Source organism: Mirounga angustirostris, unplaced genomic scaffold (assembly GCF_029215605.1).
Source record: "Mirounga angustirostris isolate CCGP_5_RB_7025 unplaced genomic scaffold, mMirAng1.0.hap1 SCAF_1, whole genome shotgun sequence".
Classification (NCBI taxonomy): domain Eukaryota; kingdom Metazoa; phylum Chordata; class Mammalia; order Carnivora; family Phocidae; genus Mirounga; species Mirounga angustirostris.
Window position 1 is genome coordinate 209,102,227 of NW_026991709.1, and position 27,229 is coordinate 209,129,455.

At 41.2% G+C, this 27,229-nt stretch overlaps 3 protein-coding genes across 3 annotated transcripts; 1 reads left to right on the forward strand and 2 right to left on the reverse strand.

The window, feature by feature from the left end:
* Window positions 1-2,222: 2,222 nt before the first annotated feature.
* On the forward strand, window positions 2,223-3,917 carry LOC123841364 (putative gustatory receptor clone PTE01). The gene is made up of 2 exons (XM_064571787.1): window positions 2,223-2,995; window positions 3,719-3,917. The coding sequence occupies exons 1-2, from the start codon at window positions 2,280-2,282 to the stop codon at window positions 3,915-3,917; spliced, it is 915 nt and encodes a 304-aa protein (XP_064427857.1). The 5' UTR covers window positions 2,223-2,279.
* A 2,986-nt stretch (window positions 3,918-6,903) lies between these two features.
* On the reverse strand, window positions 6,904-7,836 carry LOC123841130 (olfactory receptor 7D4-like). Its single transcript, XM_045870805.1, has one exon. The coding sequence runs from the start codon at window positions 7,834-7,836 to the stop codon at window positions 6,904-6,906; it is 933 nt and encodes a 310-aa protein (XP_045726761.1).
* A 16,793-nt stretch (window positions 7,837-24,629) lies between these two features.
* On the reverse strand, window positions 24,630-25,568 carry LOC123841801 (olfactory receptor 7D4-like). The gene has a single exon (XM_045871302.2). It carries the CDS (start codon window positions 25,566-25,568, stop codon window positions 24,630-24,632), a length of 939 nt encoding a protein of 312 aa, XP_045727258.2.
* Window positions 25,569-27,229: the final 1,661 nt, after the last annotated feature.

Genomic DNA, 27,229 nt, shown 5'->3' on the forward strand with positions numbered 1-27,229 from the left:
TATCATTTTCCACTTAATAGAATCTATGTTTAAAAATTACTAGAGATTTTCATAAAGATGAAAATTAAAAGAGAGAAAAAGAGAAAGGGAGATAAATCTTATTGCATGAACTGAGACATATTTTAGGATTTCCACCCATTCTTTTTCTTTTTCTTTTTAGAGAGGGAGAGGTGGTTGGGGGCAGACTTGATCCCACAATACTGAGATCAGAACCTGAACCGAAATCAAGAGTTGGATGCTTAACCAATGGAGTCACCCAGGCACCCCAATTTCTACCCATTCTTGAGTGAATTTCCTGGGACATGATAGGCTTCTACCTCTCTGACATATAATACAGTAAAAGTCACTAAACCTTTCTTAGGATTGGATTTCATCCATAAACCCACCACCCCAATAATAATGCAAATTCTGATTTACAAACCATGACTGAATATTTATTGGGTGCAAACCTCTTTTAGGTGCCACATGTATCTTGAAAATGGATGCTGTTCTCCCCATTTCTAGATAGGGGATACCAGGACAGAGAGGTTGAGATGTTGACATATACTTTAGTCTGATTCCCATCCCAGGGCTCTGTGCACTCCACCAGTATGGAATGATTGCTTTCTTTTCAAACATGCTTTAGTTCCAGATGAGTAAACAGAAACAGGACCACCAATTCCTTCTCTTGGGATTTTGTGAGTTCATCTGTGAATTAAGAAATGGGGTAAGTGGTTTACAGGGGCCTTTACTACATGAATATTATAGATCATAGGATTTTCTATGAATAGTAATGCATTTTGCAACCTATTTTGGAAATCTGTGATATGAAAATATTATTCCTTATACAAGATAGGAATTTTCATGTGGATCTATCATGGAAAGACCATTGCAACACAGACTCCAGGGATCTTTCTGATTCTATACCTTGACAATAAAAGCATGAAGTTGATTTTGTCCTCACTTTCTATTAGGAAAATAAATGTAGATAATTAATAGTAAAATTGTACATACATTGATTTTTACAATTCTATCATCTTTTATGCTGATATATTATAGAAATTCTCATTTGTGTAATATGGAGGTGGGCACAAGAATTTTATTAGGAATATTGTAATAAGGGTGCCTGAATGGCTCGGCCGGTTAAGTGTCCAACTCTTGATTTTGGCTCAGGTCATGATCTCAGGGTCCTGAGATGGGGCCCCACATCGGGCTCTGAGCTCAATGTGAAGCCTGCTTAAAATTCTCTTTCTCCCTTTACCTCTGCCCCTCCTCCTGCTTGCACTCTCTCTCTCTCTCTCTCTCTGTGTCTCTTGAAATAAATAAATAAAATCTTTAAAAAACAAGAAGGGAATACTGTAATAAGAACATAAGAAATAGTGCGGAGGACAACAGAGAAAGGGAGGGAAAATTGAATGGGAAGAAATCAGAGAGGGAGGTAAACCATGAGAGACTTTGGACTCTGGGAAACAAACTGAAGGTTTCAGAAGGGAGGGGGGTGGGGAGATGGGGTAGCCGGGTGATGGGTATCAAGGAGGGCATGTGTTGTGATGAGCACTGGGTGTTATACGCAACTAATGAATCATTGAACACTACATCAAAAACTAATGATGTGCTATATGTTGACTAACTGAACATAGTAATAAAAAAAGAAATTAAAAATAAAATAAAGTTTATCTTTCAGGTAATACTATGCCTCATTTGAAGTGCTTGAAATAGATGTGTATACTTCACAGACACTCAAAATACATTACTGTGGTAAGTGAGAACTCAGGAAACAACATGTGCATTATTATAGTATTAAGTAAACTTTTAAAAAACCTATTTATGAATACATAAATCAATACTAATATTATGGAAACATTGAAAGGAAAATATATCTACCACATTCATGACAGTGTTTGCCTTTGGACAACCGAAGTGTAGGGGAATGGGATCATGCAGGGAAAGCAAGAAAACTCTTCAGTTTTTACTGGCAACAAATATGAGTTCTGGAGCAAGTATAACTAACTATTTCTATGTTTATATATTTATATGTTTCTCTAACATTCTTTGGCTCAATGTCTTCATAGTGGGCATATATAGAAACAGGTGAATAGCCCAGACACCAATAAGGAAAGAGTTCCAAGAAGAGTTTACAATTGAGGAATGTTGCTGAAGGTGATGGGATGTATGCTCCGTAAGTGTGACTACTTTACTTGTGAATTGCTTGAATCAGAATATGCACACTTAGCTGGGTGTCTCTACACTTGTTTTGTTTATTCAATGTTCTTTTCTTTTTCAAGAGATGTCCCACTTGCATGGAACCACAGAATCTAGCAGCTGTCTCAGGGTTCCTCCTCCTGGATGGAGTTCCTCCAGATGATCCAGAACTGCAGCCCCTTCTCTTTGGGCTGTTTCTGTCCATATATCTGGTCACTGTGCTCGGGAACCTGCTCATCATCCTGGCTGTCAGTTCTAACTACCACCTCCACGCCCCCATGTACTTCTTCCTCTCCAACCTGTCCTTGGCTGATATTGGTTTCAGCACCACTACAATCCCCAAGATGCTGGAGAACATTCAAACACATGGCAAATCTATCACCTATGCAGGCTGCCTAACTCAGATGTCCTTTTTTTTCCTATTTGGGTGTTTGGACAATCTACTCCTGGCTGTGATGGCCTATGACCGGTTTGTGGCCATTTGTCACCCCCTGAACTACCCAGTCATCATGAACCCATGCCTCTGTGGCTTGTTGGTCCTGGTGTCATTTTTTAGCAGCCTTTTGGAATCTCAGATTCACTGTTTGATGGTGTCACAACTTACCTTCTGCACAAATGTGGAAATTCATCATTTCTTTTGTGATGCACCTCAACTTCTCCACCTTGCCTGCTCTGATACCTCCATCAACACTATGCTGATGTATTTTATTGGTGCCATTTTTGGTGGTGTTCCACTCTCAGGGATCCTTTGCTCTTATACCAGAATTGTTTCCTCCATTCTGAGAGTCCCATCCACAGGTGGGAAGTACAAAGCCTTTTTTTTTTTTTAATTTTTTTAAATTAAAAAAAATTTTTTTTATTCTTATGTTAATCCCCATACATTACATCATTAGTTCTAGATGAAGTGTTCCATGATTCATTGTTTGTGCATAACACCCAGTGCTCCATGCAGAATGTGCCCTCCTCAATACCCACCACCAGGCTAACCCATCCTCCCACCCCCCTCCCCTCTAGAACCCTCAGTTTGTTTTTCAGAGTCCATCGTCTCTCATGGTTCGTCCACCCCTCCGATTTCCCCCGCTTCATTCTTCCCCTCCGCTACCTTCTTCTTCTTCTTTTTTTTTCTTAACATATATTGCATTATTTGTTTCAGAGGTACAGATCTGAGATTCAACAGTCTTGCACAATTCACAGCGCTTACCAGAGCACATACCCTCCCCAGTGTCTATCACCCAGTCACCCCATCCCTCCCACCCCACCCCCCACTCCAGCAACACTCAGTTTGTTTCCTGTGATTAAGAATTCCTCATATCAGTGAGATCATATGATACATGTCTTTCTCTGTTTGACTTATTTCACTCAACATAATACCCTCCAGTTCCATCCACGTCATTGCAAATGGCAAGATCTCATTCCTTTTGATGGCTGCATAATATTCCATTGTATATATATACCACATCTTCTTTATCCAGTCATCTGTCGATGGGCATCTTGGCTCTTTCCACAGTTTGGCTATTGTGGACATTGCTGACAAAGGCTTTTCTACTTGTGGCTCTCACCTGTTGGTTGTTTGCTTGTTTTACAGAACAGGTCTTGGAGTGTACCTCAGTTCCTCCATCTCCCCCTCCCCCGGGAAGGGTGCAGTGGCCTCAGTGATGTTGAATCCCTTCATCTACAGCCTGAGGAACAGGGACATCAAGAGGGCACTGTGGGGGATGATCAGCAGAACAGCCTAATCTCAGCATCTGTCTTATCCCTTTTGGTTCATAGAACTGGAAAATGCAGCAAATCAAATATGCACAAGAAATTCTGAATCTGCAGCCACATGGTATACCATGTACCTATATGTACCTATGTCTATGTACCTATATGTACCTATATGGATCTCTGCTTTTTGCTTACATGATTATTCCTGTTAGCATAGCTCTAATGGAATTGGGAGATTATTTTGGACTCCCCACTTAAATCATAGTCCCTGCAGGATTATGCATATATCTGTATACCGCTCTCACTTTCTTTATGCATTGCCTAAGACTCTTGGTCATGAGCAGTCTTGTTTCTATCATTGCAAAATAATCACAGCTCTCTCTTTCTTGTTATTTTCCTATGATTTCCTCCCCTATTTGTTAGGAGGATCTAAATCCTACATTAAGGACCAAAACATCAAATATTTAATGAGCTTGGTCAGATATATGTATATATTTTTAAGTAGGCTCCACAACCAGCGCAGAGCCCAACACAGGGTTTGAACCCATGACTCTAAGCTCAAGACCAGAGCTGAGATCAAGAGTCAGATGCTCAACCAACTGAGCCACCCCGACGCCCCATCTTGATCAGGTTTTTGAGCAAGTAGGATATTTAATTTCCTTTTGAAACTGAAAGGGGACTGTATTAATATTGAGTTTGAATAAACAGTTATCAAGTCTCCTGGGACTTCCCTAGGAAAACTGGGATATATGATTCCCAAGGAGTAGATGGGAGAGGAACCACCAGAGCAGAGGTGATCCCAATTTTCCTGATGATTGTTTTTCCTATTCCATCTAATTTCTCCTCAATCATATTACATAACCAGACACAAAGGGACAAATACTGTATACTTCTACTTATATAAGATGCCTACAATAGTCAATTTCACAGAGACAGAGAGTAGAATGGTGGGAGCCAGAAGCTGGGAGAGGGAAAGATGGGATTAGTGTTTAATGGGACAGAGTTTCAGTTTGGGAAGGTGGAAAAGTTCTAGAGATGTATGGTAGTGATGGTTGTGAATGTACTTAATACCACTGATCTATACACTTAAAAATGGTTAAGGTGGTAAATTTTATGTTATTTCCCCACAATTAAAAAAAAAGATCTCCTGTCAGGAATAAGGGACATGTTGTTTCAAATGTTGGGTGTTTCTCAACCCTCGGCAATCAACCCCTATAGGGATCTGCCTCAGCAAGGTCATGCCTCCTTCCTGGGGCAGCCCACATCCGATAACTGTTTGATGTGGGGATGTAAATGTTTGTACCTTTTGCCCTAATTCCAGCCAACTCTAAGAGATCATCTTAGCTCCAGAGCTCCCTGCTGGTTTTTGGAGGTCTTTGATGGACTTTAGCTTGGCTTGACTTTTTCTGACACCAGCCACAAGTTCAGGGGCCCCTAGGTCCACTCTCACATCAGACCAGTTGGATACAAATTTGGGAACTTTTTCACATTTGATAATTTGCTAGAATGATTCAAACTGAGAGGACTGCCTTGATAATGCACTAGAATGACTCACAGAACTTAAGAAGCAGTGTACTATGGTTGCAGTTTTATTATAGCAAAACAATACAAATTAGATTCAGCCAAAAGAAGACACACATAATGCAAGGTCTGGAACATCCCATATGTGAAGCTTCTTGTCCTCTTGCCTTGGAATCCAGACCCATTACCTTTACCTGACACTACTCAAAGACTGTTACCAGCCAGGTAGCTCACCTGAGCTCCAGTGTCCAGAACTTTTATTGAGGCTTCATTACATAGATATGACTAGTTGAATTATGGTCTGCATGGTTGAACTCAGGTTTTAGTCTCCCTCCTGAGGTTGGGCTGATATCACTTTGCCCAAAGCTCTAACCCTTTAATCACATGGCTGGTCTTTTTGGCATGGCCAACCCCCATCCTGAGTCATTTCATGAACATAAACTATCAAGTGTGGTCCATGAGGCCCTCCATGAATAATCAATCACTCCTATCACTAGGGGAAATTTCAAATGTTTAAATGTTACCTGCTGGGAGCTGGGACAAAGGCCATATCTCTCTTTACGTGAGGCCAAATTCCTTACTACACATCTGCCCTTCCCCAAGTGTTGATTCCAGGAACACTGCCTGGTAAACATCCTGCATGTTAATCATTGTCTAAGAGTCTGCATTGCAAGAAACTCAATGTGGGACACCTTGTTACTAATACAATTTATTTGAGAAAATTTTAAAGACATTTCCAAGGTAGTTGAAATGGTCCGCAATATTCTTTGAATTACAAACCCAACACTGAGCTCAGGAATGGGAAAATTCAAGGAAATGGAGAAGAGGAATGGGAGCATTCATTCATTCAATGCCTCCCTGGGGGCAGCAGGGAGGCCCCCATTGAAAAGTTTAAGAAATCTGGAAACCCAAACTCAGAGATGTTTGGAAATGCACTCAATAAACATATGGAGAAAAGTTCAACCTTGCTAATAACCAAATAAATAATTTATCCATCAGTGTATATATTGTGTTTGGACATAAAACGTGATCAGAGAAACTGGGATCCTGGATTTATGCTCTATGAGGGCAAAGATTTTTGTCTATTTTTTTCCTCTTCACTGCTGTGTTCCAGATACCTACTGTAGCCTGGCGCACCAAAGGTGCTTTGTGAATAGGAGCTAGCAATGGTTATTGATAAAATGCACTATTTCATAATCTTCATGCAACTATTCTGAATTGGTACTTAAAGTGGCCGCAGCACTAGAAATCCAAGTTGAGATGCAGTAATAGGAAAGTAAAAGGAGGTGATGTGGAGAGTAGTAACTGAGGATAACAGAGCAGTCAACATAAGAAGTTAAAGTACATAAGAAAAAGTACTTGCAAGGCAATTCTGAGCAAAGTCACTTATGAAGGACTGGTGAGAAGCAAAACTCAATGTGATTAAGAGGCAGGATTTCTTTAGCCAATTGCTGCTATTCCTGTCAGTTCAAAAACCCAGGACTAGCATTCCTATCACTGAACATAGAGTGTTCTCCCCAAAACGTTTTGTAGAGCCCTCTTGATGTCCCTGTTCCGTAGGCTGTAGATGAAGGGGTTCAGCATTGGGGTGACCATGGTGTACATCACCGAGGTGATCATGCCCCCCCAGGAAGATGCTTCAGAACTGAGATACACACCAAGCCCTGTCCCATAGAATAAAGAAACCACAGACAGGTGAGATGCACAGGTAGAAAATGCCTTATACTTCCCATTAGCTGATGGGATTCTCAGGATTGAGGAGGCAATACGGGCATAGGAGAAAAGGATCCCGGAGAAGGGAACAATGCCAAGAAGGCTAGTTACCATATATAGCAGGATATGATTGACCAATGTGTCTGAGCAGGCAAGTGTGAGGGCCTTGGCAAGTTCACAGTAAAAGTGTGGAATTACCCAGTTGGTGCAGAAGGACAGCCGTAACATCAACAGACTTTGGATCAGGGAGTATGACAAGCTGATGAACCAGGACATGAGAACCAGGAGGCCACAGAGCTGTGGGTTCATGATGACTGGGTAGCGCAAGGGGTGACAGATGGCCACAAACCGGTCATAGGCCATCACAGTGAGGAGAAAAGTGTCCATACCGCCAAAAACCATAAAAAAATACATTTGGGTGATACACTCTGCATAGGTGATGGATTTGCTCTGTGTTTGGATGTTCACCAGCATCTTAGGGACTGTGGTGGAGATGAAACTGATGTCAGCAAAGGACAAGTTGGAGAGGAAGAAGTACATGGGGCTGTGGAGGTGGGAGTCAGAGCTGATGGCCAGGATGATGAGCAGGTTCCCGAGCACAGTGACCAGGTACATGGACAGGAACAGACCAAAGAGAAGGGGTTGATACACTGAGTCTTGGGAAAATCCCAGGAGTAAAAATTCTGAAACACTTGTTTGATTTCTTGGTTCCATGTTGCCAACTCATCAGCTAGATGACTGAAGCAGGAAATGAACATGAAATGGGCACTGGATAGATTCTAGAGTCTCTCTGTTATTTTTATTTCCTGAAGTGAAGCACTGGGCATAAAAGCCTTAACATTACAAAATTTAGGAATTCTACATTCTGTTATTCATTACATGCAACATTTAATAATGTTGATCAACCCCTGTCCATCGGCCTCTGGGACACTCATTTATCCTCTTTATTTAGAATCATCAAATCTAAAAAGTTAAGAAGCACTTTGGACCTTAGCGATAAAATGGTCCAAACTCACTCTAACACAAATGTGGAACAAGAGGTCTGGTGAACCTCAGTAACTTCATGTGGATTATCTGCCTTATCTGGGACCCCAAAAAAAGGGTGAGATAACTATGTCTCAGAGGTGAGAAAATTTGAGAGTATCTCAAATATCTGGATAGGCTATTTCAGGATGAGTAGAATGTAGGTTTACTCCTTAAGAAAAAAGAAAGGAAGAAAAAGAAAATGTTTTTACCAAATAATAAACCACATGAACAAATTCTTAACGCTTAGTGTACCAGGAGTGATCAACATCCTGCAGGGCCAGGGCCAGATGCTTCCTGGACATTTGTTGCTTGACAAAATAGCCTTCATCTGTGAAGTTAAGAATTGGTGAAAATGTCCAATGAAAACGTAGATATCAAGGTTTCAACCATTTAGGTACCATAAGATAAAATACTACAAAGGTCACAAGCAGAATTTTGAGTCATCCTCAATGGTGCTTTTTAAATATTGGGGAAGGGACACCTGGGTGGTTCAGTCAGTTAAGCGTCTGCCTTTGGCTCAGGTCACAATCCCAGGGTCCTGGGATTGAACCCTGTGTTGGGCTCCTTGCTCAGTGGGGAGCCTGCTTTTCTCTCTCTCTCTACCTACAGCTCCCCCTGCTTGTGTTCCTGCTCTGTCAAATAAATAAATAAATAAATAAATAAATAAAATCTTAAAAAAAAAAGTTTTCCACAAGAAAAAAATGTTTTGTAACTGTGTAGTGGCAGATGTTAACTAGACTTATTGTGGTAATAATATGTCAAATATTATATGTGCTATATATATATGTACATATATGTATATATAGAGAGAGATTTTATTTATTTATTTGACAGAGAGAAAGAGAGAAATTGAGCATAGGCAGGGGGAACGGCAGAGGGAGAGAGAGAAGCAGGCTCCCCACCGAGCAGGGAGCCTGATGTGAGGCTTGATTCCAAGCCACTTGGGATCATGACCTGAGCCGAAGGCAGACGCTTAACCGACTGAGCCACTCAGGGATCTCTGTATGTGCAATATATTGAATCATTATGTTGTACACCTGAAACCAATATAATGTTATATGCCAATTTTTTTAAAAGATTTTATTTATTTATTTGAGAGAGAGAATGAGATAGAGAGCATGAGAGGGGGAAGGGTCAGAGGGAGAAGCAGACTCCCTGCTGAGCAGGGAGCCCGATGCGGGACTTGATCCCGGGACTCCAGGATCATGACCTGAGCCGAAGGCAGTCGCTTAACCAACTGAGCCACCCAGGCGCCCATATGCCAATTTTTTTAAAAAGATTTTATTTATTTGACAGAGAGAGCACAAGCAGAGGGAGAGGGAGAAGCAGGCTCCCCACTGAGCAGGGAGCCCAATGCGGGGCTCGATCCCAGGACCCTGAGATCATGACCCGAGCCGAAGGCAGACTGAGCCACCCAGGCATCCCTGTTACATGCCAATTTTATCTCAAAAAAAAAGAAAACCCACAAAAAACCCAAAGCAGATAGTGTCTCTGGAATGATAAAAATGATTATACCAGAGGCAAATTGTTTAACTGTGAATAACATCTTTGTTCTGACCCTTGGTGGGGTGAGCAGTTTGCAATCATCTCTGCTGGCTTCTGGTGAGAGGTATTCTAAGCAAATGGTCATGACTCATCTTTAAAGTATGATAGTTTGTAAAAGATTCCCTTGAATTCTAATAAGTGTGGCTTACTCTCTTGCATTCCAATCTGTTTTGCTGAGCAGACTATCAGAAGTGCACAGGAAATGCCCACAATTCTGGGTATTTCCTGGAGTATGCTGCGTGTGTTAACAACATCAACTGCATTAGAATCTAGGAAAACAATTTCATTTCTTACAGGTGCTGTATTGTGATTCATATGGGTCATAAAATAGGAATAGCATTCATCTTAAGAAAGAGTTTCCCACACATTAGAAACATTTTATCTTAGGGCCAGAGATTAGAAATTAGAGGTGGAGGATACGACCATTTGTCATCTATACTTTCTCCTTTATTTATGCACCAAATACATGTTTGTCTTCTGTTTCTAGTGTCTAGTGCAACAAGGGCTTCTTTGGGACAGACTAAGTGTTAGCTATTGGGGATACAAAGATTAATGATGTTGTTTTGTCCTGAGGAACCCCGCCTTCCAGGGGTAGTGATGGATGCAGAAGCCTGACATTGTAATTCAGTGAATTAAATGCTAAGATAAAGGCAGTCTGCAAAGTGAAGTACAGAAAGGAATCCCAAATTCAGCCTGAAGTGATGGAGTCAGGGAGGCACTCCTGGAGGAAGAGATCCCTGGGCAAGGAGTTGTCTAGGTTGATGATTGAGTATGGGCTTTCCTAGTACAGAAGGCAGCAAGGGAAAAGACCCCGTAAGCAAAAAGCAGCATGGGACAGGGTGCTTTAGCAATTTGCTGAAGCACAAAGTGGGACATGGGAACAGTGAAGAATGAGGTTGGAGAGATGAACAGGGACTACATCTCTGGGAACCTTGAAAAAAATAATGGATAAAGGATAGGGGCTATTTAGGGACTGTGACCAAAGGAGTAACATGATCCATATCACAATTTTCCCTGGCACCTGGAGTGAAAGATACATTTAAAGCAGGCAAAACTAGTGTCAAAGGGAATGGGGTTGGGAATCCTCACATCATTAATGTTGAAGGGACCACGCCACTTGTCTTAGGGAAGAGGAACAAAGGTGAGAAGAGGTGAAAAAATTACTCCAGTGTCTTGCTAATGACTCCATGTCCTTACTTAAGGATGAGACCTGATTCCCAAGTGCAATCAAGGGGAACTATGAGAAAGGGACATGTGAGTTTCAATGTCTCCCAGAATGTTCCCAGAGCAAAAAGGTAGAATGTCAAGAGGGGACTGGTTGTTGGACCTTACTGTGCACTTCCCTTTTCCTCCCTTATCCACCCTGCCCCTGTCTTTTTATATACTGTGGCCCTAGATACCAGGGAACACAAACTCTTCACTCTTGAAAATCTCTGTAAGAACCACAGATAAGGGTGAAGAAAGAGGAAGGAAGACAGGTCTTTTTGAAGAAACAGAAGATGTTCCCCAACAAATGAAGGTGGCAAAGAAGGATTCAGAAAGGATTTGTCTAGGCTGAGTGAAGATGGAGGCTCTAGAGTTTTGGGGCCAGGTAGGAGAAAGCAAATCAATACTCTATGGTAAAAGACCTAAAAATCTATCAGTACCTGGGGGCATCCATTTGTACACCTCCGACTGGTAACTGTCACTACACAGTGTGGTTCTAGAAGGTGCTGTGGTATCCAAGAGTGGACTGGGTGCTTAGCCTCTTCTTCCTCATCTTTATAATCTCCATCAACCATCCACCCAAATAACATGAGATCAAAGTAAAAGCTCACTCACAACAGCAACTTTGAACAAATAGCATAGCCATTCACCCTCCCAAGCAATTGGCCCCTAAAGCTCCTTCTGCTTAGACATCATAGGGTGTCCCTGCCATATGCTTAACAGTAGTCAATGCCCTTTCTACCCAACCACCTCTTCTCCCTGTTTCCCCACAACACTTACTAGACTATACATGCTTGGCAATGCGGGCTCCACCACCAGGGCCAACTGCCCTGAATCTTGTTCGCTCATGGAGGGCAATGAAGAAAGATTTGTTTCCCAAAAGAGAAGGGATACAGAGCCAGGCATGTAATACAGGGCCTGGCTGATTTCTCCTGGAGGAGGCATGAGTATCTTGAGAGTGGTACACGGGCCTTGGTGACTATATGTTGGTGTGTTACAGGTTTTGTGGCCCTGGGGACTCAATCCCCTCTGAAGCTTGTTAGACAACTTGATCAATGGATTTTCCATTCCCTGATCAGTTTGACTCCTCAAAGGTAGGGACCACACAGGAGAAAGGGTCTCTGACCTGCCAATTCCTTATCCCTGGGAGAGTAACAGCGGGGCCAGTTGTGACTCCTCTCTCCTGGGTCCTTTTCTCTTGGAAGAATCTCTCCAGTCTTTCTTAGATCTTCTCTTGGGGACAACTGACTTGTAGTATTCACATTAGGCACTTCGCTGAGTAGTGAAGGGTCCCAGGAGTAACTAGGGTAATGGTTCTCAAACTTTAAGGTCATCTCAAAGATGACCTTGAGTACTTGTTTAAACAGATTTCTGAGCTTCATCTCCAAGTTTCTGTCTCAGTAGATCTGGGTTTGGGTCTGATAATTTGGATTTTTCACAAGTTCCAAATTTTGCTGGTCTCTAGGACAATCTTTTGGAAACAGTTGCCCTCGGGCAATGTTTCAAAATGTAAGCTTTATCAAAAGTATCAGCTGGGGCTATTGTTAATGTATAGCTTCCCACCTTATTCCAGACTTACCCAGTCAACATCTCCAGGGGAAGAGACTGAGAACCTACTATGAAAAAAGATTACAACAATTACAAAAATTACTTTATTTATATTTTTATTGTGGATATATATATAATATATATAATATATATATATTATTGTGGATATACATACATGTCCACAATAATATATATAACAAAATTTACCATTTTAAGCATTTTTAAGTGTACAATTTGTAGCATTAAGAACATTCACAATATTATACAACCATCACACCATCTATCCCCAGAACTTTATCATCATCCCCAATAGAAACTCTGTTCCCATTAAACAACAATTCCCCATTCCCCCTCCCCCATTCCCAGCCCTTGGAAACCTCTGTTCTATTTTCTGTCTCTATGACTTTGTCTATTCTAGGTACCTCACGTAAGTGGAATCATTCAGCGCTTACCTTTTTTGTGTCTGGCTTATCTCACTTAGCATAATGTTTTCAAGATTCAACCATGTTGCAACATGTATCAGAGTTTCAGTCCTTTTTAAGGTTGAATGAATATTTCATTGTAAGTATATATCCCATTCCGTTAATCCATTCATCTGTTTTCATCTTTTAGCTATTGTGATTAACCCTGGTATGAACAATGGTGAGAATCTATTTGAGTTTCTGCCTTCAATTTTCAGGGGCATATACCTAGACATAGAATTGATGGATCTTGAGAATCTACTTTTAAAAGCAGGACAAGGGGCGCCTGGGTGGCTCAGTCGTTAAGCGTCTGCCTTCGGCTCAGGTCATGATCCCAGGGTCCTGGGATCAAGCCCCGCATTGGGTGCCCTGCTCCGCAGGAAGCCTGCTTCTCCCTCTCCCTCTCCCCCTGCTTGTGATCCTGCTCTCACTGTGTCTCTCTCTGTCAAATAAGTAAATAAAATCTTAAAAAAAAAAAAAAGCATGACAAATAATCAAGACATTTGAGGAAACACTGTCCCAAGACATTGAACAACAAATCCTGGGAAGTCCCCATGACCCCTATTCTGCACTTTGGTAGTCCTTAGGAAAAATACTGAAGAGGTAAAGAGGGTGTCAGATAAGTGGATCTGAAACAGTTTGGTAGGGGCTTTGAATCTAGATGTGTCACTAATTAATTAGTCAAATCTTTACTAAATGACTTAGGTCAAGTACCGTGTAAGATCCCAGAGTTAAATGGTAAATGAGAGGGGTGCCTGGGTGGCTCAGTCAGTTAAACCTCTGACTTCAGCTCAGGTCATGATCCTGGAGTCCCAGGATCGAGCCCCACATTGGGCTCCCTGCTTGGCGGGGAGTCTGCTTCTCCCTCTGCTCCTTCTCTCTCTCTCTCATTCTCTCCTTCTCAATTAGATAAATAAAATCTTAAAAAAATAAATGGTAACTGAGGTACCATAAGAAGAAAAGGTCACTGGCTAATGCCTTGAGAGAGCGGCAGGTGTGTTTTTCAAAGAACAATTTGGGTTGAAATAGCAAACCCTCTAATAGATGTTAGATAGACAATTTTTTTATTAAATCACATTAAAATTCTAAAAGTGAGAAAAAAACATGGTAGGCTTCTAAAACAACAAAGAATGTTGAAGAGATATCTGCACTCCCATGTTCATTGCAGCATTATTCACAGTAACAACCTAAGTGCCTGTCAAAGGATGAAGTATATATATATATATATATATATATAATGTATGCATATACATATAATGAAATATTATCCATGAGAAATAAAGACATCCAGCGATTTGCAACAACATGGATGGACCTAGAGGTATAATGTTAAGTAAAGCAAGTCAGTCAGAGAAAGACAAATACCATTTGATTTCACTCGTGTGAACTTTAAGAAACAAAACAAATGAACAAAGAAAAGAAACAGACAAGAAAACAGACTCTTTAAATACAGAGAACAAACTAGTGTTTGCCAGAGGGGAGGTGGGTAAGGGAATGAGTGAAATAGATACAGGGGATTAAAAGTACACTTATCTTGGTTGGTTGTTTTTTGTTTTGTTTTGTTTTTGTTTTTTTGCATTGTCTCTATTTTCTTATCCTTTCATTTTTAATTCCAGTGTAACTAATACACAGTGTTTCAGGTATACAATATAGTGATTCAACAGTTAAGAGTATACTTGATGAGCACTGAGAAATGTATAGAATTGTTGAATCATTCTATTGTACACCTGAAACTAATATAACACTGTATGTTGATTATACTTGAATCTTAAAAATCTAAAAATAAAAATAATTTAAGAACCGAACTCATAAAAACAGAGAAAAAAATGGTGGTTACCAGGGACTAGGTGATGAGGGGATAGGATAGAGGTTATATAAGTTTGTGTACAAACTTGCAAAGAGTAGTAAATAAGTCCTAGAGACCTAATACACAGTATAGTGAATATAGAAAGCAATCCTGTATTATAATCATCAAACTTGCTAAGAGATTAGAACTTATTCCAACCACTAAACAGAAATGATAATTATATAACAGGATAGAGGTGCTAATTATTGCTACATTGGCAATCATATTAAAATATATAAATATTAAAATATATATATATTTATAAATGTATCAGATTAACCTGAATTGGGCAGCATCCAAGGACCCCTAAGAAGCCATATAAAATGAAAGACTTTTGGGGCGCCTGGGTGGCTCAGTCGTTAAGCATCTGCCTTCAGCTCGGGTCATGATCTCAGCGTCCTGGGATCGAGCCCCACATCGGGCTCCCTGCTCTGCGGGGGGCCTGCTTCTCCCTCTCCCACTCCCCCTGCTTGTGTTCCCTCTCTCGCTGTGTCTCTCTCTGTCAAATAAATGGATGAAATCTTAAAAAAAAAAAAAAAAAAAAGAAAGACTTTTATAGGCAGAAAGGAGTAGGAACAAGGCAGACGTACTAGGCAAAAGAGCAGGTTGGTTATTGCAGGGTTACTTTCCCTGTAGGGGATGGCAGGGGTCCCACCAGGCAGGTCACCTAACTAGTGCTGATGAGGTGATTTTGATCAGCTATTTTAAAATTCCATTTCTGGCTGCGACAGCTGATTAATTAAATCTCTATTTGGTTATATGAGGCTTGGCATAAGTGACTCCATTTTGGGCCTGTTGTCTTGTTTTTTAACAATATCAAAACAAAAAGTAAAAGTTGAAATACAGTTGAGTCATTTATGTCAAGGTGTTTTCAAATGGAGCTGGGAGGCCGTTAAGGAGATGGGCCTTATGCTCCTCCTCACGGGTAGAACCATGACTTGGCCAAAATGCAAAAATTCCAAAGATTACCTGAACACCTGTGACTTGTTACAGTAATAGACTTTTGCTTAGTGATAGCCTTAGCCAAGATTAGCTTCTGCCCATCAACACCAATCAGAATTCTTTGTAAACAGCAAGCATTTTCTTTTGCTTTAAAAAACCCTGACTTTTGCTTGGTAGTGAGACACTATTTGGGTTGCTACTAAAATCTGTGTAACCAAACTGCAATTCTTTGATCCCAAATACATGCTTTTGCTTAATTATTGCCTCCTAACAATTTTAGGTTGACAAAAAAGATAGTAAATTCAATAGGAAGAAAATTATTTGATAATTTTTAACAGCTATTGCTGTAAGTGGTGGTGTGTATGTGGGCAGGAGGGAGGGGATGCTGGCTCTCGAATTAGAAAAATAAGGATTTATCTTTAAAATGATAAACCATAATGATTTTTAAATGAGAGAAATGGTCAACTGAACATGGATGCATCAAGAAATGACAGTTAATGAACATGCAAGGGTCGCTACTTTGAACCATGAGCTTTTATTTTTTATAGTTGACAGAGAGAACACAAGCAGGTGGGGTGGGAGAGGGAGAAGCAGGCTTCCCGCGGAGCAGGCAGCCTGATATGGGACTCGATCCCAGGATTCTGGGATCATGACCTGAGCCCAAGGCAGATGCTTAACTGATTGAGCCACCCAGGTGCCCGAACCATGGGCTTTTAATAGCATTCTCATAATTCAAACAATTGCATAAGATGAAAAAAAGAGAGGGGACACAAGCATTGTTAAAGTAAAAGACAAATGTATCATTGTTTGTAGATAAGATTTTGGAGGTGGAGAATCCTCAGACCTTTGAAGATGCAGCCCTGTGTGCGTCCTTCATCAAGCATTTCAACAAATCCCCAGGCCATTGTTTTCAAATTTTAGCATAAGATTCACCTGGGTGGCTTATTAAATGCAAATGGTTGGGCCTGACCCTGGAGTTTCTGATTTAGTAGATCTGGGATGAAGGTCAAGAATTTGCATGTCTATGTATCATATGACCTCACTGATATGAGGAATTCTTTTATTTATTTATTTATTTATTTATTTATTTATTTATTTATTTATTTATTTATTTATTTGAGACAGAGAGAATGAGAGACAGAGAGCATGAGAGGGAGGAGGGTCAGAGGGAGAAGCAGACTCCCCGCCGAGCAGGGAGCCCGATGCGGGACTCCATCCAGGGACTCCAGGATCATGACCTGAGCCGAAGGCAGTCGCTTAACCAACTGAGCCACCCAGGCGCCCTGATATGAGGAATTCTTAATCTCAGGAAACAAACTGAGGGTTGCTGGATGGGGGTTGGGGTGGGAGGGATGGGGTGACTGGGTGATAGACACTGGGGAGGGTATGTGCTATGGTGAGTGCTGTGAACTGTGCAAGACTGTTGAATCACAGATCTGTACTTCTGAAACAAATAATGCAATATATGTTAAGAAAAAAAAAAACAGGAGGGAAAGAATGAAGGGGGGGAAATCGGAGGGGGAGATGAACCATGAGAGACGATGGACTCTGAAAAACAAACTGAGGGTTCTAGAGGGGAGGGGGGTGGGAGAATGGGTTAGCCTGGTGATGGGTATTAAGGAGGGCACGTTCTGCATGGAGCACTGGGTGTTATGCACAAACAATGAATCATGGAACACTAAAAAAAAAAAAAAAAGAATTTGCATGTCTAACAAGCTGATTTGGAGACACTTGAGAAACACTGCTCTTGTCTGTGTCCCTAATGCTCTGGACTAATAAAAGTTTTTCTCCACTGTTTACATCCCCTCCACCCGACCCCACCCTGAGCATTTACTAGGATACACTGGCTCTTTCAGATGGCATCAGGGAAACCCCTGGTTGCCCTGGCTCTTTCTCCTACAGTGACTTTCCCCCAGAAACTTCAAGGAGATGATCCAGGCAGGGAATTCATCACCCATATTTCTGGGAGGCCCAACATGATCTGCCTTGGAGACACCCAGAGCTTATTCAGAGTTTCCAGGAACTTGAAGGCTGAATTCTCAGAGCACCTCATTAAATAAATTGTTCTATTGTCATTGTACTTTTTAAACAATTAAGATCAGGAGAATAATAGAAATGAAACTTTCTCCCTCTCCTGCTTACCTGAAAATAGCTATGCAGAGAGGCAAATTTTTTTCTTCCATTTATTCCTTCTTTACTTGGTACATCCAAACATGTGCAGTCAATAAGATCATGCTCCTGGAGATTAAAAAACTTTATCTTCCTTCAAAGAAGTCTTCCAGGGTTCCTTAAGATACTGCCCTATAACAAATAATAAATAATAAAAAAAAGCACCATCTTATTTTCTTGGGGTTAAAAAAAAAAAGATACTGCCCCAATTCTTGCCTCCTCTTCTACACAGGATTTAATTTCAAAGTTAGGAGTTTCTCCCTAAAGGATGTGTTAATGTTACAAAGAACCCAGCAGACTTGACCTGCAGAATCCCATTGTAACAAAAATGAAATGCATGAGAAAGGTCTCTATTTCAAGAAACAGAATGCAGTCAGTGACATTGCTCCTGAAAAACCAAGCATTTGAAGAGTGGAAATACCTCCTTAGAATTAACTGGGCACCTGAGGTCTCTGCAGACCTCAGGGAGAGAAATTGTGATGGAGGTAGAAAGATTTCCAGATTAGTTGGTTAAAGAGAGAGTGAACAATGTGGGAACAGAAGTAGCATGTATAGACCAAATCTCCCGAAGTTTGGAGCAATGCCCAAAGAAGAGTATGGGCTTATGAGTGAGTTTTATTTCTATTGAAATAAATGGGAATGTGGAACATTCCCATGTTATTGGAAATTATAACATTACATGCAGACATTAGAATATACAGGATAAAAAAAGATAAATGAAGTGTAAATTCCCCCAAAAGTTAGAAAAGGATGGGATTCAAAGTTCAGGTAGAGATTTTTAAGAGGCAGCCATTAATAAAATAATTATACAAATAATTATTTAATTACAGTGGTAGCCAATGTGGTGGATAGCATAGTGTCCAATGAGAACATATATCTGGTGGGGACCAGATAATGAGAACTGAAGGTTTTGGGTAGGATTCAGCCATGCATTGGTTAGTCTAACTCCTGACTCTCACAACAGGAACCTCTCACTCTTCTTACAAGTAGTTGATTTATACCACTGTCCACGCAGACTGATGATCGCCAGACCAATACATTTGACCTCCAAGTTAATGGTGCCAATGAGGTGTGCGTCAGGCCCCTCAACCCCTTTCCAAGATGTTTAATCTTCCAATGTTGCTTCTCTATTATCCCATCTCTTTGAAAGCTAACAACCTCAACTTCTGCACTCATGGAATTGTTTTACTCCAGTGTTCTCCACTGGGCTGATTTTGACCCCTCTGGAGCAATTTCTGGTTATCACAACACGGTGCTAGCATCTAGTCGGTAAAGCCCAGGGATGCTGTTAAACATCATACAATATACAGGACAGCCTCCTATGACAAACAATACAGACCCAAAATGTCCGTATTGTTGAGATTGAGAAACCCTGGTCTAAACTGTTGAGGAATCATATTAAAAATTTTATCTAAAAAATCCCAACCATTCTCTATGATTTTATAATGATATTGAAAATATCATGTAAAATAAATATCAATTTTTTTTCTTTTGTGCTACATAATGTTTTGTATTGTGGTTAGATTTATATGATGTAAGATGTACCATTTGAGCAATTTTGAAGTGCACATTCCTACACACTTGCATTGAGTGTATTCACATTGTTGGGCGACCCTCACCACCATCCATCTCCAGAATTTCATCATCTTCCCAAATTGAAACTTTGTACCCATTAAACACTAACCTTCTATTTCCTCCCTTCTTCCAGCCCCTGACAACCACCATTCTAGTTTCTGTCTCTGTGAGTTTGACTACTCTTGGTACCTCATATAAGTGGAATAATATCAAATTTATCCATTTGCAATATCTCAATTTTGACATTCTCGATTTTCAAAACCTGAACTTCTGATATCCACTTTCCTTTCATATTTGCTCCACCATAGCCCTCCCTTTCTCAGTGGATACAATTCCATTCTTTCGTTGTTCGGGCTCCAAACCCTGGAGCCGATCTTGGCTCCTCTCTTTATCTCACACCCACATCCTGACCGAGAACAAATCCTCTTGGCTCTACCTTCTGAGCATAGCCCCAAGGACCACTTCTCAACCCTCACACTACAGTGCCACCCTGGCCCTAGCTATGTGTATTTCGCCTGGTTTGGTGCAGTCGCCTCCAAGCAGGCATCCTCCCACCCTGCAATCCATTCCCAACCCAGCAGCTAGAATGATCTTTGAAATCTTTTTTTTTTTTTTTTAAAGATTTTATTTATTTATTTGACAGAGAGAGAGATAGCGAGAGCAGGAACACAAGCAGGGGGAGTGGGAGAGCGAGAAGCAGGCTTCCTGCCGAGCGGGGAGCCCGATGTGGGACTTGATCCCAGGACCGTGGGATCATGACCCGAGCCGAAGGCAGACGCTTAACGACTGAGCCACCCAGGCGCCCGATCTTTGAAATCCTAAGTCATATGGTGTCATGCGTCTGCCCCAAACCCTGCAATGACTCCTCACATAACTCAGAACAAATGAAAGCAAAAGTCTTTCAAAGGCAGGGAAAGCCTCACATGATCGCTGTGGATACCTGTCCTCCTCTTGCATTATGCTCCCATTCTCCACTCCAGCCACATCCTCCCCAGGGAAACTGCCACCTCAGGGTCTTTGTATTAACTTTACCATCTGTCCAGGGCACTCCTCCCCTAGATGTGCATTCACCTTTTTCACAAAGGGAGTGTACTCAATAAGGTTTATTCACCTTCATTTGTTTGTGTGCTTGTTTTCCCCACAAGATATAGAATGAAATCATACATGGTCACACCAAAGTGTTTACCATATCAGAACTGTGCCTGTTTGCTCCTTTACATGTTTGACTTTACATCATCTTGAAAAAATGTCCTGGAGACATTTTCTCTCATTCACCCCACTTCTCAAAAGAATAGAGTGAGATTGAGTTGGACTATAACCTGGCTAGCTGACATGGAGTTTCTATCCTACTTTTTTTTTTTTTAAGATTTTATTTATTTATTTGACAGAGAGAGACACAGCGAGAGAGAGAACACAAGCAGGGGGAGTGGGAGAGGGAGAAGCAGGCGGGAAGCCGAGCAGGGAGCCCGATGCGGGGCTCGATCCCAGGACCCTGGGATCATGACCTAAGCCGAAGGCAGATGCTTAATGACTGAGCCACCCAGACGCCCAGGATTTTTTTTTTTTAATTTTATTTATTTATTTGACAGAGAGAGAGAGAGAGCACAAGCAGGGGAAGTGTCAGGCAGAGGGAGAAGCAGGCTTCCCACGGAGTGGGGAGCCGGATGCAGGGCTCGATCCCAGGACCTGGGATCATGACCCGAGCCGAAGGCAGACGCTTAACCAACTGAGCCACCCAGGCACCCATAAGATTTTATTTTTAAGTAATCTCTACACCCAACATGGGGCTCAGACTCACAACCCTGGAATCAAGAGTTGCATGCTCTACCAGTTGAGCCAGGAAGTCTCCCCTGTACTGCATTTTTTATTTTTATTTTTTTAATATATTTTATTTATTCATTTGACAGAGAGAGAGAGAGAGAGAGCAAGAGAGGGGACACAAGCAGGGGGAGTGGGAGAGGGAGAAGCAGGCTTCCCGCTGAGTAGAGAGCCCGACACGGGGCTCAATCCACGGACTCCAGGATCATGACCTGAGCCGAAGGCAGTCGCTTAACCAACTGAGCCACCCAGGCACCCCAATAAATGTTGTTCTAAAAGGGTTGCTAATGACATTGTTTCCTGACCACAGTTGATTGGCCCAAGCTGGAAAGAGAACCTATTTGTGCAGATCAGAATCATTCCCTGAGATTTCCCCCCCCTTTTTTTTCTTTTCCTTTTTCTCTTTCTTTCTTTCTTCTTCTGCCTTCCTTTCTTCTTTCTTTCATTCTTTTTTTTTTTTTTTTTTTGGCACGTGAGTAACCAAAGTAATTCCAGTTCTTAAATAGTACAGCTGTGAGAGCTGCTGGTCTCCGTGTCTCTTTCCATCTGAAAGTGGCAAGTTTGAGAAAACAAAGCTGATAACCTGAAAGGAAATCCTCATGGTGTTTGAGTCCCCGTGTCTAGTTGTGCCAGTGTCCAGCTGAACCTCTGCTTGGTTATGTTCAGATGAATCAGGGAATTCTCTTCTGTCACTTGATGTCTAAGCTCACCTGTCTGGTGCAACCTCATCTTTATGTGAGACAGGATCATGAGATGATCATGCCTACTGAAAACCAGCAAGGAGTGCTTGACAGACCCTCCACATTCTCAGCTCAAGGCCTTATCAACCAATTGTTGGCAAATTCTAACTCACACATCTCCCGTGGTAAGCTGATTAATAGCCTCCCAAAGATGTCCAGGTACTAATCACCAGACTTTGTGAATGTGTTACTTTAGATGACAAAAGCCACTTGGTAAGTAATATTAAGTTAAGGATCTTGAGATGGGAAATATACCCTGATTTCTCTGGGTTGGCTCAATGTAATCATCAGGGTCCTTACAAGAGGAAGCAGAGAGCCTGATTCAGGGTTTGATCCCGGGACTCTGGGATCATGACCTGAGCTGAAAGCAGATGTTTAAGTGAGCCACCCAGATGCCCCAATAAAAATATTTTTAAAAATAAGAATTTAAAGAGTTTTTTTTGAAATTCCTCAAGGTGGGTTGAAAACTTTTACCTTTGTTTTCAACAGGATCTATGACACACCGATATTATGCTCACCACTCTATTGCAATCATTTGGTTCCCTCCTCAATGTGTACATGGCAGAAAATAAATTCACATTGGATTAGACTTAATGGAATCAAAGTGAATCAAAGCCACATCAAATAAGTCTTTTCTGTCTAACAAACTTTAATTTTGAGTAATTTTACAAACCTATGTTCCCAATAATTAACTCCCTTTGTTTTTTCTCCAAAAGTTTCTCCTTTCATGATATTGTCTTGATACATTATAGGCTTTACCACTTGTCTTATCTCAGATTCCCAGAGAAGCAGACGCTGAGCCAAGGATTTATGTGCAAGCATTTTTTGGAAGGAACAAGGAATATGGAACATGGGTGAGAGAGAGGAGAAGTGACACATGGGAAAAAATACATCCAATTAAGTTTATATTAAGTTAGCTACCACAGGGAATGAGCAGAGTTTTCATCCTGTGGGGAAATTCTGGAAAATGCTACAAAATACAAACCTCAGAATTATCCCAGTCAGTGGGTGGAAGACATGATAAACCCCATAGCTCTCCATCAAGGGTTGTCTTTGTGCGGGCATAATTCCCTGGTACTTTTGCCACCACCTGTTGGGCAAAGTTGGTGCTGACTGGGGCTGGCAATTGGCAGTCATGCAGTGGACATGTAAGGAGGATCCCAGGGAATGTGGGAGAAATGTGGATAGCATCGACTACTCCATCCTTCACTGAACACTCAATTCTATCAACATTCTTCTCAAATGAGCTAAGTTCTGAACACGTTCCACATGTGTGTAACTACCATTCCTGATGGCATCTCCAGAGAGTTCCAGAAAAAAAATTAAACCATGTGAGAAAATAACTCTTATTCTATTGTATTCATTATTACGTATTTTAGGATCTTTGAGGGTGTATCTTAAAATTGCATATATGGGAAGTAAAAGTCAAGTAAAAAAAGGAAATTTAAGAAAGGAAGAACAGGTGGAAGGATCACAAAGAATGAAGCTACCTTTCAGTTTTCCTGTGCAGTGTATTACTATGAATATAATCATGGAAATCTAGATTCCTATTTTGAAGTTGAAAATCACATCACCGTTCATATAAAAAGTAGGATAGGGGCACCTGGGTGGCTCAGTCGTTAAGCATCTGCCTTCAGCTCAGGTCATGATCCCAGGGTCCTGGGATCAAACCCCTGCATCGGGCTCCCTGCTCAGCAGGAAGCCTGCTTCTCCTTCTCCCACTCCCCCTGCTTGTGTTCTCTCTCTCGCTGTGTCTCTCTCTGTCAAATAAATAAATAAAATCTTAAAAAAAAAAAGTAGGATAGAAACTCCATGTCAGCTAGCCAGGTTATAGTCCAACTCAATCTCACTCTATTCTTTTGAGAAGTGGGGTGAATGAGAGAAAATGTCTCCAGGACATTTTTTCAAGATGATGTAAAGTCAAACATGTAAAGGAGCAAACAGGCACAGTTCTGATATGGTAAACACTTTGGTGTGACCATGTATGATTTCATTCTATATCTTGTGGGGAAAACAAGCACACAAACAAATGAAGGTGAAGAACATCAGTGTTTTATTTTATTTATTTATTTTATTTATTTATTTATTTATTTATTTTTAAAGATTTTATTTATTTATTTGACAGAGAGAGACACAGCAAGAGCAGGAACACAAGCAGGGGGAGGGGAAGTGGGAGAGGGAGAAGCAGGCCTCCAGCAGAGCAGGGAGCCTGATGCGGGGCTCAATCCCAGGACCCTGGGATCATGACCTGAGCCGAAGGCAGATGCTTAACGACTGAGCCACCCAGGCACCCGAAGAACATCAATGTTTCAGAGGATAATTTTTGGGGCAACCACAGCAGCACTTGATATGATAAGTACTTTAAGCCTAAAGTTAGAAATCTTAAGAATGACTGCAAGAAAGCTGGCCAAACATGGAATTTTGTACAACATATAGAGAAGAGAAGTAAAAAAGGACTATGGAGGGAGTTGTTGAGGAGAGACTAATACAAAAACAAATAAAAGGGAAGTCATGGATGCTTTGGGAATTGGATAAATCAAACATGTCTATTACAGGAGAAAAAAACAGATTTAAGTTCACATTTGCCTTTGCGGCCCGCAATGTCCCCTTGGTTCTGAGGCCAGTGGCCCATCATGGACACGAGGCCACTCTACTGAGGAGCCTTTGCAGGGCTCCCTTCACATCCTTGTTCCTCAGGCTGTAGATGAAGGGGTTCAGCATGGGGATGACCACAGTGTACATCACTGAGGCAACCGAGCTTCTCTGGGAAGAATGGGTCACAGCAGATGTGAGGTAGACCCCCAGGCTTGTGCCATAAAACAAAGAAACCACAGAGAGATGAGACCCACAAGTGGAAAATGCTTTGTACTTGCCCTCAGAGGAGGACATCCTCATTAAGGAGGAGACAATCTGAGAGTAAGAGAAGAGGATCCCAGCGAAAGGAAACATGCACAGCAGGACAGTGGCAACATACAAGCATATGTTATTGATGAAGGTGTCCGAGCAGGCCACCTTGAGAATCTGAGCTAGTTCACAGAAGAAATGTGGAAGTTCCGTGCCTGGACAGAAGGTCAGCTGCCCCACCAGTAGAATATGAATCAGGGAAACCCAGAAAATGGTGAGCCAACAAATCAGAACCAGGAGGACACACAGGTGTGGGTTCATGATGACTGTGTAATGAAGGGGGTGGCAGATGGCCACAAACCTGTCATAGGCCATCACCGTCAAGAGGAAATCATCCATTCCAGCAAAAACCGTAAAAAAATACACCTGAGTGATGCATCCTATATAGGAGATGTCTTTGCTGTGTGCCCGGATGTTCAGCAGCATCTTGGGGATGGTGGTGGAGGTGAAGCAGATGTCTACAAAGGACAGGTTGGAGAGGAAGAAGTACATGGGGGTGTGGAGGTGGGAGTCAGAGAGAATAACCAAGATGACGAACAGGTTTCCCAGCACAGTGACCAGATACATGGACAGGAACAAGCTAAAGAGGAGAGGCTGCAGTTCTGGATCATCTGAGAGGCCCAGAAGGAGGAATACTGATACTTCTGTCTGGTTTCCTGCTCCCATGTAGCTGGTGTGTTTGCTGGAGAAGGAGGCAAAACAACCTTCAATGAACAGCCAGCTGGCACCTCCTAGTATTCACCTTTGATCCTATTTTGCATGGGCATCCTTTACCCTCCTTCCTATGAGTCCTTCCAATGCCAGTGATCCACTCATTGACGTGGTAGCCCATTTCCATTTTAAATGTGAATAATCATTCAGACTGTCTTTAACTTAGCAGAAATCTTTCTCTTTTTATCTGCTACTCACTGGTTCTAATTCTTCTATTCAAATCTGTGGATATAAACTGATTTCTTCTTTGATATGATCTTCTGAAGTAATTGAAGACATTTAAGGTCTTTTCTTTGGTAACTTCCTTTATTCTAATAACCCTATCATAGTGATTAAGATAGGTTTTCAACTCAAACAACCTTCACTCTGTGACCTGATGTATCCTACTGATGTCACAGTTAACTCTCAAAGTGTCCTTTTTTCCCCTAAAAAATGTGGTTACTGCTATTACCTTCTTTATAATGATTCAAAATGCTATTGTGCACAGTAGGATGTCAATAAATAATAACTATTTTTATTAATGTATTCCTTTTATGACAATTATTTTTTGATATTTAACTGTCCCAAAATACAGTATTATAGAACTGTGATTTAGAAGAAGGGATCTTGGGGCGCCTGGGTGGCTCAGTCGTTAAGCGTCTGCCTTCGGCTCAGGTCATGATCCCAGGGTCCTGGGATCGAGCCCCGCATCGGGCTCCCTGCTCAGCGGGAAGCCTGCTTCTCCCTCTCCCACTCCTCCTGCTTGTGTTGCCTCTCTCTCTGTGTCTCTCTCTGTCAAATAAATAAATAAAATCTTAAAAAAAAAAAAAAAAAAAAAAAAAAAAAAAAAGAAGAAGGGATCTTGAGTCAGACTTTCTAGAATAATAATTTGGTCTACCAACTTACTCTCTGTGTGACCCTAACAAAGTTAATTAATCTCTTGTAGCTGCAGATACCTCACCTCCACAATGGGAGTAGTAAATATTCCCTACATTGCAAGCCTGGTGAGTGAATTAAATGAGATGATGCATGTAATGTTTCTAGTGTGGTTCTTGTGACATACAGAGGACACTTGACAAATGTGAGCTTCTGTTCTTACCATCACAAAATTTTTGTCTTGGATGGCTGTCATTTATCAATATTCCACTTAAACTGGGGCATCCATCAAAGATGGAATTCTGATCATTAGAAACACAACAGGTCTGTTACCTCTTTTGACTACCATGTAGCACTTCTAATTAAGGAAGACCCTATGCCTCCCTCTTTCAGACACCACCTGCCAGGTGGATTCTTCCAAGAAAGAGGAAAAAGCATATGGATTACATAAATAAGAAGGGGGAAAATCACAAATCATTAAAATAAAATACAAAGCATGTGTGAGAGTGTATGCTTATATGTTCATGCTCACAAGTGGGGATGTGTTATATTAAAAATCAGAGGAGTTAATTGCAAAAAAAAGATAAAAAATATTTGAAGCTTCTATAAATCAAATCATACAAAAAATTGAAAGGCAAGTTTAAGATGTGAAAATAAATGTTTACATCTTCTATAATAGAAAAAGTTTTAGTATTATTAATGTCTATAGAATGCTAATTAATTAAAAGGAAAACGGAATCATGGAGGAACAATTTAGCCCA